This window comes from Malus domestica, chromosome 09, assembly GCF_042453785.1.
Source record: "Malus domestica chromosome 09, GDT2T_hap1".
Classification (NCBI taxonomy): Eukaryota; Viridiplantae; Streptophyta; class Magnoliopsida; order Rosales; family Rosaceae; genus Malus; species Malus domestica.
The window spans coordinates 18,782,665-18,794,321 of record NC_091669.1 but is presented as its reverse complement, the minus strand read 5'-3'; the positions used below and the strand labels follow the sequence as shown (position 1 = coordinate 18,794,321).

The 11,657-nt window shown below is 35.2% G+C and overlaps 1 protein-coding gene across 2 annotated transcripts; it reads left to right on the top strand.

The window, feature by feature from the left end:
* The first annotated feature begins 983 nt into the window (after positions 1-983).
* On the top strand, positions 984-11,280 carry LOC103443776 (ABC transporter G family member 35-like). 2 transcript variants are annotated; one of them, XM_029108338.2, is made up of 22 exons: positions 984-1,212; positions 1,312-1,713; positions 2,819-3,028; positions 3,180-3,264; positions 3,705-3,864; positions 3,951-4,027; positions 4,154-4,207; positions 4,884-4,974; positions 5,609-5,910; positions 6,368-6,966; positions 7,295-7,455; positions 7,564-7,673; positions 7,778-7,931; positions 8,027-8,182; positions 8,263-8,438; positions 8,539-8,871; positions 8,959-9,333; positions 9,434-9,567; positions 9,662-9,889; positions 10,019-10,190; positions 10,346-10,600; positions 10,883-11,280. In XM_029108338.2, exons 2-22 carry the CDS (start codon positions 1,325-1,327, stop codon positions 11,153-11,155), a joined length of 4,494 nt encoding a protein of 1,497 aa, XP_028964171.1. In that variant the 5' UTR covers positions 984-1,212; positions 1,312-1,324; the 3' UTR covers positions 11,156-11,280. The 2 variants fall into 2 exon arrangements, with proteins under 2 accessions (XP_028964171.1, XP_070661295.1); XM_070805194.1 differs by having other exon boundaries at positions 1,301-1,713.
* The last annotated feature ends 377 nt before the right edge of the window (positions 11,281-11,657 follow it).

Below are 11,657 nucleotides of genomic sequence, written 5' to 3'. Positions count from 1 at the left end.
TTTCTCGTTTAAAACGTAAAACACCAAAACTTCTTCTTACCTTCCAAAACTGCAAACACATAAGTATTAAAAAGAAAAAAAAAAAGAAAAAAAAAGAACGTTTTGAATTTTTGCACATTCTTTGGTTATACAAGTCTCATCGTGACTTTGTAGATAGCTTCTTTGTTACCTTCCAAAACTGCAAATACATAAGAGATGACAAAATGCTGCCATCACCTTTGTCGAACATTCCTACAGATGATCTCAAAGTCACCATGATTTTTTTGTAAATGAACAATGTTATGCATATGCTACGTTAGTAGTACGAATAAACTAGTATTTGAACTAGGTTCAATACTTGAATTGTTTCACCATATCAATAATGCTTTTATCTGTTTTAAAGGATGAACTTGAGGTGCCATTCACCATTAATTTGTTCTGCACTCAATTTAAGTGGTATTTTATTTTAACTATTTATTTATTTAAATTACAAGAAATATTTTATACTAATTTACACTTATTGTGCACAAATGATTACTATTTTCAGAGCCTAATAACACCACTCATAATATTTTTTAAGGAATTATATAATAATTTACAGTTAAAAATGACCATTTTATAGTGTTAATCACAATAGAAATAATACTCTTTTAAAAAAAACAATAGAAATAATATTGCGTCATTTTAATTTTTGTTTTTATTTTCTCAGGCATATAACGTTGGTGGTAGGGTGTCATAAAATAACCAAACCTCATTTGACTATAGTTTGGATGAAGAGCATAGTGGAGCCCACATAATTCCTCAAGATAAATTGGAGAAAGTGGGTATGGCCGACGGCAATCACATTTGAATACTATTCAATGCAATCTATTATATCAATAGACATATAATATTCTGACTTTGGCATCTAAAAATATTATTCTGACTTTAATAGGTGTTTGAAAAATTGAGAATTTTCTTCCCTTTGTGCACGTATAAATACCCTCGAAACTTCTCAAGGAAATGAACCTCTCAGTTTTTGCAAAGGTTAAGGGGAGAGAGAGAGAGAGAGAAGATAGATGAGATTTTGATTTGGAGCGGGAACTTTGGAAATTTAGAGAAAAGCAATCATAAATTTCTCCACCCAACATATTTCCTCTATATTTCCACAAAGTATAGATTTTTTTGTTTTGAAAGAAAAGGATATAGATTTAACATCCATTACCCTTGTCATTCAACAAACTCAACAAATAAGTAAGTCCTTTTATTTCTCCATACCTCGTTTGGCTGCCAAGAAAATTTCACAAAACATCAAAGCGTTGATACAATATTCTAAATTCAGTTTATTTTCAGGAGGTAAACCGAAATGGAGGGAACAGAGAAACCGAAAGGTTCAGAGCCACATCATCAAAAGCGCCATAGCCGCAGCGGAAGCATAAGCAGGAGCCTGAGCAGGGCAAGTTGGCGCATGGAAGAAGTATTTGCGACTGCCACGCACTCGAGAAGAAGCAGCCAAGCGGACGAAGACGAAGAAGCTCTGACATGGGCTGCCATTGAGAAACTGCCCACGTATGATCGGCTAAGAACAAGCATCATCAAGTCCCTTGGGGAAACTGAGCATCAAGGAGTACATAAGCAAGTAGACGTTCTACAGCTCGACATGGACGACCGTCAGAATTTCATTCAAAGGGTTTTCAAGGTTGCAGAGGAAGATAATGAGACGTTCCTGAAAAAGTTCAGAAGTAGACTTGATAAGTAAGTCCTTTGTTTTTTATCTTTCATGGTTTGGTTAAATTTCTTTTAAATAAGGAAAACAATATTCACACCCTTTATATTTCTTACGTTTATTTCTTACATTTAGATTGAATAAATCAAAGAACATTTACATATATAAATTATTTTAGAAAATTAGAAGTATGAGTAAGGTGAAAAAGTATGTGAATTTTTATTTTTATTATTTATTTTTTTTTGCAATAATCAAGAATAGAACGTGACTCTGACATTAGTAGATGTGGGTACTAATAATGTTTTAGAGTCATTCATTGATTTCCTCCAATAGAATTAAGTTAAAAATGCAATAAATAATGCAAAGAGTAAATTTAGCACATATAACATTATTAATGCTAGAAATTTTTAACGTAAATTTTGTAGATCTATGATATAGTTGTTAATAATTAAATTATTATTTAATTATTGATTAACGTGTTTATTTTTTTTATGACACATTATTTCATTTGAAAATATGATCTACCTAGAATTTACTCTTACTTCAATCAAACTTGTTTTAATTAGTTACAAGGTTGCTTTCATACATAATTTATCATTTCTTTCATCCTGGCTAGTGGACAAACGAAACGTTAAGGTGTAAAAGACGAAAATAAGCTTGAGTCGCTTTCTTGGTTAGCATAGTAGCAGGCCTGTGATGCAAGCAGGGTACTGGTTCATTATGTTGTGAGGTCTATATCCCAATAGTGTATGGTTTGGGAACTTTATTATTTGCTTTTTATTTGGTGATATATATTCCATCATGCACATCCGAAGAACCTTGTGGTTTGGTCTTTATTTTCGATGCGATTTATAAAATATGGTTTTTCTAACATACCCTTTGTTGAATCATTTTACCGTACTTTCTTTTAATATGGTATTGAAATGTCATTTAAGATTGTGTATCTTTCCTTAATTTCTTAAGTGACAAACGAATTAGGTCAATAGAACAACTTCCCAGCAGCTCATTTATTGTTAAGGGAATCTAATTGGTGAACATGGTAAAACATTGCATGAAAAGGAACATGTTAATTAATTAATCTAATTAAGCTCTAATTAATTAATTAAAATTTTCATGTGTTGTCATTGATTGCAGGGTTGGGATCAAACTTCCCACAGTGGAAGTAAGGTACGAGCATTTGACAATTGAAGCTGATTGCCATGTTGGAACAAGAGCTCTTCCCACCCTCCCAAATGTTGCTCGGAACATCGCAGAATCAGCTCTTGGCTTAATTGGGATTAAGTTGACTAAGCAAACAAAACTAACAATTCTCAAAGATGTCTCTGGCATTATTAAACCTTCAAGGTTACTAAGCATTAGATTTATGATTTATTTATGTTACCATTCTATGTGATCTGATAAGTTAATTGATATTTTTATTCGATAGATTAAAAAATATTTTTTCTGTTGATTAGTTCTAAGTTTTTTATGTAACCTTTTTGTTGTTTTTCTGTAGGATGGCCCTTTTATTAGGTCCTCCATCCTCTGGGAAGACTTCCCTTTTACTGGCTTTAGCTGGGAAGTTGGATTCAAGCTTGAAGGTCAGTGACGTGTGGCTTTGACTTGATCAACAATTACTTGACCTAAGGGGTTTTAATTCCTATAAGAATGGGATGTCATAGATTACTTCTAGAAAAACTAGAAAAATAAATAAATAAAATAACTTCAGCCTCCTTTTTTTGACAAAGCAGTAATTTACTTAGGTAGCCATTTACCTTGTCGTCCAAATATTTTGTTTGAAAAACTTATTTTGACTTTTCAACTAGAATAAAATCTTCCAAAAATATAAAGAATAAATTATATCGAATTCATCATTTACGAGATTTAAATTAAAATTTTTAACTTACAAACGAAGAGCAATAACATTGAAAATTTAAATATTTAAATGAAGAAAATGTTGCTTGTAGTATTTTAATCTTGATTTTCTTTTATAATTATAATTATTACTATAATACTTTTCTGGTTAAATTATGTGGAACAGGTTAAGGGAGAAATAACTTACAATGGTCACCGGCTGAATGAGTTTGTGCCACGGAAGACATCTGCATATATTAGCCAAAATGATCTTCATGTTGGAAATATGACGGTCAAAGAAACACTAGATTTTTCAGCAAGGTGCCAAGGGGTTGGGACACGATATGGTATTTTATTAATCCATCTCATCAAAATTGAGACCCTCCTATTCATATTCAATCCCCATTTTAATTATTCAATGGTTTCTATGTAGAACTTCTTACTGAGCTTGCTAGAAGAGAAAAGGCCGCTGGAATATATCCAGAGCCCGAAGTAGACCTTTTCATGAAGGTAATATTTTACATTTACGTATGTAATATAAATATATATATATATATATATATCACACACAAACCCCTCGTATATATTTAATTATATCTAAATTTCTGGGCTTTTTCCTTTTCTTTTTCTTTTCAGGCTACTGCAATGGGAGGACTTGAGAGCAGTCTCATTACTGATTATACTCTCAAAGTAAGTAAATTTTGCTTAAAAAAAAGCTTTACCCTAAACTAAAATGGTCCATCTTATCTTAATCTGCAAATTAAGTATTAATCAGTTATGGTTCATGTAGTTGCGTACATCTAAACTACTTATTAATAAAATTCTCTTTGTCAATTAAAAGAAGATGAAAAGACAATTTAGCCTTCATCTATATATCATCACAACACATCTCTCATTTTAAATTTAAAAATATAGAAATTTAAACTTCTCTCCAACTTCTCTTTCACATATTTTCCTAAAAACAATGAGTATACATATAAGAGCTCGATCGAGAAGAAGGCAGACATTTATCTGTCAGTCAGTCCCATAAACAAGCATGTTTTAGTATTCTTATTTAGAAATGGTCTTATGGGGATTTTACCATAAGCCAGATCATAAAAAAGTAGACGTTACTTAACGTTACTTAATAGTCAAATTGATTTTTGTTCTTGTCAAATTATTCTTCCCAATCTACTTCGATGACTGCTGTTGTCTAAACACATTGCTGGATAGGGAATTAGGGAGGCCCATGCTTACACTTTGGTTGTTGACCAAGCATGCTTTTGGAAGCAATTTACTAAAACACCATTTAGAATTAATGTTTTTTATATTCTAAATTTTTTTAATGAAATAATGATGAAGTATGATTTTTTATTGAATGGTACAGATTTTGGGGCTTGATATATGTAAGGACACAATTGTTGGAGATGAGATGCAGAGAGGGATATCTGGTGGCCAGAAAAAACGAGTAACCACAGGTCAATTCCCACCTTTTTTTGTCTTTCTGATTTTGTTTAGAATTTGGAGCACATTTTGTTCACCACTCTCAAGTTGTGGTATTACTCATCACCTTATTTATTACCATTTGATGAGTTTAAACTTTGAGATTTGTCCACTACACATATCTCGAGATTTAAACTCATCTAAAGATGATAAATAAAGCGAAGCATCATCACCACGTGAAGGTGGTGAGCAAATGTATTCTCAATAGGGTCGTGATCATATGGTCTCATGTTGTACACCAAAGATACTTGTGGGTGGTTTGACACTTTGAATTTTCTCTGCAAAGTGATCAATACCGTAAGAACTGGAATTTTAATGCACTTTGAAATGAAATGTCTTTACAGTTTCAACAGGATTTTTCAATACTGTTTGATAAGCAATAACTAAATTTAGATGAATAATAGTATAACAAATACCTTTTAAATAATTTTATACGAGTCATTCTAAATCGTCAGCTAATTGCTATATTCTTGTATTTTTTTCTTATAAAAAAAAAAGCAAAAAATGCTGTACTCTATATAAGCGTCAAATGTGTAAATGTTAAATTGTATACATTGCCTTGTACATGTATAATGTGTTGAGAAAGTAAATTATTACTGTCAATTACAGGTGAGATGATTGTTGGACCTACTAAAACATTGTTCATGGATGAGATCTCAACGGGTCTGGATAGCTCCACGACGTTCCAAATCGTGAAGTGCCTACAACAAATTGTACACATCACTGAGGCTACGATCTTGATGTCTTTACTCCAACCTGCTCCTGAGACATTTGATCTTTTTGATGATATCATCCTTTTATCAGAAGGCCAGATCGTCTACCAGGGACCACGTGAGCACATATTAGAGTTCTTTGAGACATTTGGATTTCGATGCCCTGAGAGAAAGGGAACTGCCGATTTCTTGCAAGAGGTAAAATCACGATAAAGTCTCACATTAATTTAATAGGTGGTGACACATCTTATTAAAAATTACGAGCAAGTGACATATTGCTTAAGACTCTCTTCTGAGAAAATCTTCCCTACCACCAGTTGCACACATTTACCTGTGTGTCTCTATTTATCTCTTATCAAGTGACTAGTCATGATATATAATTGTATATAACTAGTTTGACTGTACCTTAGGTTTTCTCCCAACTTCCAGCCATGAAGTTCTGAGGGCTTGTAGCGTTTAAGAGCATTTGTCACAGCACCTGAAGTTCTGAGTTCGACTTCCAGCCATGCCCTAGTATTGCTTACATAACAACTTATAGTCCAAGAAATTTTAATAAGCCCCCTTTTTTTGTGAACAATTGTAATAAGCCTTTGCTAATCCAATTGCATATTGTTATAAGCCTTTACATCCCATAACTCTTGTCCAAACTTTTCAGGTTACCTCAAGAAAAGACCAGGAGCAGTATTGGGCAGACAGAAGGACTCCATACAGATATGTATCGGTCACAGAATTTGCAAACCGGTTCAAGCGTTTCCATGTGGGCACGAAGATAGCGGATGAGCTCTCAATCCCATTCGACAAGGCTCAAAGCCACAAAGCAGCTCTTGTATTCAAAACATATTCAATGCCCAAAATGCAGCTTCTCAAAGCATGTTTTGACAAAGAATGGCTGCTCATGCAGAGGAACTCATTTATTTACATTTTCAAGACTGTCCAAATTATAATAGGGGCAATCATAGCGGGGACAGTGTTTTTGAGGACCGAAATGGACACTAGAAATGAAAATGATGGATCACTCTATGTTGGTGCGCTTATATATTCCCTAATCATTAATATGTTTAATGGGTTTGCTGAGCTCTCATTGACCATTGCAAGACTTCCTGTGTTTTACAAGCATAGAGACCTTCTTTTCCACCCTGCTTGGACTTTCACTCTCCCATCTGTCCTGCTTGGGATTCCTATATCCATCATAGAATCCACTGTTTTTATAGGCATTACATACTACACCATTGGATTTGCACCTGAAGCTAGCAGGTACCACATTTGTCTCTGCTTAATTTCATTTCTATATATTTTGTTCGTAAATTAGTTTTCCATCATTGAATAACATAGTTTTTTAATCAACCAAATGATTTATTGAATTTTTATGTTGGTCCTTTCGTCGTTAGGTAAACTATTTAATGTAGTTTTGAATAGATACGTAGGCACAAAATCTTATTACTTTGATTAGGTACAATATTATAAACACACGTGTAGGTAAGTTAATAAAATTGCAAATTACTCTTTGATTTGGTACAAAATCTTATTACTTTGAAAAGTTTCTTGTCCTTGAGATACTAAGCAACTGTCAAAATATTTGCAGGTTTTTCAAGCAACTATTGTTGATATTTCTGACGCAACAAATGGCATCTGCGCTATTTAGGCTTATTGCTGGAGTTAGCAGGACCATGATCATATCCAACACTGGCGGGACTCTTACTCTTCTAATTCTTTTCTTGCTTGGAGGTTTCATAATTCCAAGAGGTTAGTTTGAGTTGCAAATTTAGCTTTAAAAAAATAGTCAAAAACTAACAAAAAGGGACCAAATTAGTATTTCACTGAATATTCAACGAGTTGCTTCATTTGTGACAGGTCAAATTCCAAACTGGTGGACGTGGGCATACTGGGTTTCACCTTTGACATATGGCTTCAATGCTATCTCTGTAAATGAAATGTATGCTCCGAGGTGGATGAACAAACTGGTATGATAAACTTAAGCTCTTCCTTGCACATGTCATTCATGCGCTACATTTGTTTAACTTAACGAAAAGGCTAAGCTTCTGCATCGAACTTCCTTGTGCTGCAGGCTTTAGATAATGTTACCAGGGTGGGTGAGGCAGTGCTTAATAACTTTGATGTTTACCACAACAAAAACTGGTTTTGGATTGGTTCTGGCGCTCTTCTGGGGTTTATTGTTCTCTTCAACTCCCTTTATACGGTCTCCCTTATGTACCTAAGTGGTAAGAGTCAATATTCCTTTTTATGTCTACATGGAGCTTCTTTCGTTTGTACTTTCAAAGTTACAGTTTTTCATGGTTTTGTTTTATTAAATTAGCTCCTGGAAAGCCACAAGCCATCATATCTGAAGAGGCGGCAAATGAAATGGAGCTAGACCAAGAAGAATCAAAGGAAGAGCCAAGACTGAGAAGACCCCCATCCAAGAATGTTTCTTTGCCTCGATCATTATCTTCTACTGATGGAAACAATACAAGTAAGAAACAGAAAAATATCGTCAAGTGTAATGTGAGCATATGTTATCCGAGTTTGTTATTGGATTAAACTTTTCTGTAGGAGAAATGGAAGTCCGACGAATGAGCAGTCGATCCAGCTCTAGTGGACTAGATAGAAATGCTGATTCGTCTCTCGAAGTCTCTGGTGGCGTTGCCCCCAAGAGAGGAATGGTTTTACCTTTCACACCTCTTGCAATGTCCTTCGACAGTGTTAATTATTTCGTGGACATGCCCGCTGTAATATTTCTTTTTCTGTATTTCACTCCTTGTTTATCTGAAACATTATCTTGTAGTCCAACTTCACTACTTAATTAGCTAACTTAGTTCACTATAACAGGAAATGAAGGAAGAAGGAGTAGCAGAGGACAGGCTGCAACTACTTCGTGAAGTAACTGGTGCATTTAGGCCTGGGGTCTTGACTGCCCTAATGGGGGTAAGTGGAGCTGGGAAGACAACTTTGATGGATGTCTTAGCAGGAAGAAAGACCGGAGGTTACATTGAAGGTGACATTAGAATTTCTGGGTACCCTAAGAAGCAAGAAACCTTTGCAAGAATTTCTGGTTACTGTGAACAAACTGATATCCACTCACCCCAAGTCACTATCAAAGAATCGTTGGTTTACTCAGCTTTCCTTAGACTCCCTAAAGAAGTCAGCAACGAGGAAAAGATGGTAAAACCATGACTTGCACTGCTTCTCTGAACAAAGCATAGTGCAATTATTTAAATGCTGAACTGTATATACTATATATGTTTGCAGATTTTTGTAGATCAAGTGATGGAACTGGTTGAGCTGGACAATCTTAAAGATGCTTTAGTAGGGCTTCCCGGAGTTTCAGGGCTGTCAACAGAACAAAGAAAGAGGTTAACGATTGCAGTTGAGCTTGTTGCCAATCCCTCAATCATTTTCATGGATGAACCAACATCAGGTCTTGATGCAAGGGCAGCTGCCATCGTTATGAGGACGGTTAGAAATACGGTGGACACTGGGAGAACAGTTGTTTGCACAATTCATCAGCCTAGCATAGATATCTTTGAGGCATTCGATGAGCTACTACTGATGAAGAGAGGAGGACAAGTTATCTACTTAGGACCACTGGGCCGCAATTCTCACAAGATTGTTGAATATTTTGAGGTATTTTATCTGCGTGCAACTTTTTTCGTATCTTAATTTTGCACAGAGAAATAATCAAAGGCATTGTCATCCAAGTGTAAACTTACCAACTTAATTCCAGGCGGTTCCTGGCGTGCCAAAAATCAAGGAGAAGTACAATCCAGCTACATGGATGCTTGAGGCGAGCTCAACATCAATTGAGGTCCGGCTTGGAATGGACTTTGCTCAATTCTACAAATCATCTGCCTTGCATCAGTAAGTAGAAAAAAATTGAAAATAATACTATTTAGGTTTGGAATTGGCAGGTTTTTGGAAAATATAAAACTTATATTCCAATATTTATGACCAGGAGAAACAAAGCTTTAGTAAATGAGTTGAGCACACCACCAGCAGGAGCAAACGACCTCTATTTTCCCACTCAGTTTTCTCAGCCGTCATGGAAGCAATTCCAGTCTTGCCTCTGGAAGCAGTGGTGGACTTATTGGAGAAGTCCTGATTATAACCTTGTCAGATTCTTTTTTACCTTGGCAGCAGCCCTTCTCGTTGGATCTATTTTCTGGGATATTGGCTCAAAAATGTGTGTGCTTATCTCAAAGCTTAACTATTTCAAACTTCAACTAGTACTCATTATTTTGACAATAAAAGTTTTCGTTCAGGAGTTTCCATACACCAATTTCTTGCTAATTATATATTTCTCCTTATGCAGCGAAAGCAGTTCTGATATGAACATGGTTATCGGGGCTATGTACGCTGCTGTCTTTTTCGTCGGATTTGATAACTGCACAACGGTGCAACCCATTGTCGCCATTGAAAGAACAGTTTTCTATCGAGAAAGAGCTGCTGGGATGTACTCTGCATTACCTTATGCACTGGCACAGGTGAAGGGAGAATAAATACTTACGTTAACTCATATTTTACACATATATAGTATTGATCCTAGTTTCATATATAACACTATTATAAATCGATATTTGTTGCTATAGAAATAATTGTCATCTGACTGACTCAAATAAACCATTTGTATGACATGCAGGTCATTATTGAAATACCATATGTGTTTATCCAGACCACGTATTATACACTGATAGTGTATGCTATGGTGAGCTTCCAATGGGAAGCAGGAAAATTCTTCTGGTTCTTCTTTATCAACTTCTTCTCCTTCCTTTACTTCACATACTACGGCATGATGACCGTTTCCATCACACCGAACCACCAAGTAGCAGCCATATTCGCCGCAGCTTTCTATTCAGTCTTCAATCTCTTCTCCGGTTTCTTCATTCCAAGACCAGTAAGTACTAGTATTCTTCTTCCCACAAGCATATACTTCAATTTAAATTGGATTATAATGATACTGTGATTTATTGGTCTAAATTGATCAACAAAATCACAGCAATCATTTTCCAACTGATTAAAATACAATGGTTAAGTGTTCTGAATCGAGTTTGCATCTCAACTATCGGATTTTGATTTAACAGTTGGTGATTCGATTTTTGTCCCCAGCGGTGATGAAGTGACTAAAACTCGTTATAAAAGTATGTTAACACGAATTCTTTATCTTTTGAATTTTCAGAAAATACCCGGTTGGTGGATTTGGTACTACTGGATATGTCCCGTGGCATGGACGGTGTATGGATTGATTGTAACACAGTATGGTGACATTGAGGAGACCATTAAAGCACCTGGGTATACACCTGACCCAACTGTGAAATGGTACCTAAAAGACCGTTACGGATTTGAATCAGATTTCAAGGGACCAGTGGCTGGAGTTCTAGTTGGATTCGGAGTCTTCTTCGCCTTCATGTTTGCCTTTTGCATTAGGAAACTCAACTTCCAAGTTAGATAGAGGAATTCTTTGTATACCTTATATTTGTTATTATATGTATGTGTGCGTGTGTGTGCTATAGAAAGTGAGATACGTAAATATATGTAATAATGTAACAAGAAGAATAAAGGAGGCCTTTCCTTAAACATGAATTGCTCCCTTGAGAAAGTAATTGTGATCGCTAGGGTTATTTTTGTTGCAGATGATGGGTTTAGTTGACGTCTCTTACAGATTGTATCTGAAAGGAAAATCATGCATATTTCCATGAAAGATGAGTTAGTTAACATGGAAAAAGCTATTACAAGGACAAAACTAATAAAGAGGAAAGATCAATTGCACGCAAGTGACATTGGAATCGAATTACGCTGCTAGAATATATGTTTATACTGGTAACTTGGTAAGTCAGAATTGGGAATTAACCCTGGATTTTCATGTTCTCGCTCTCTCACAGAGTAGCTTTCATGTTCTTCTTACTCTGTGGCTTGTTATGACAAAATCTAACCCTTACTCAACCTGCAAGTAT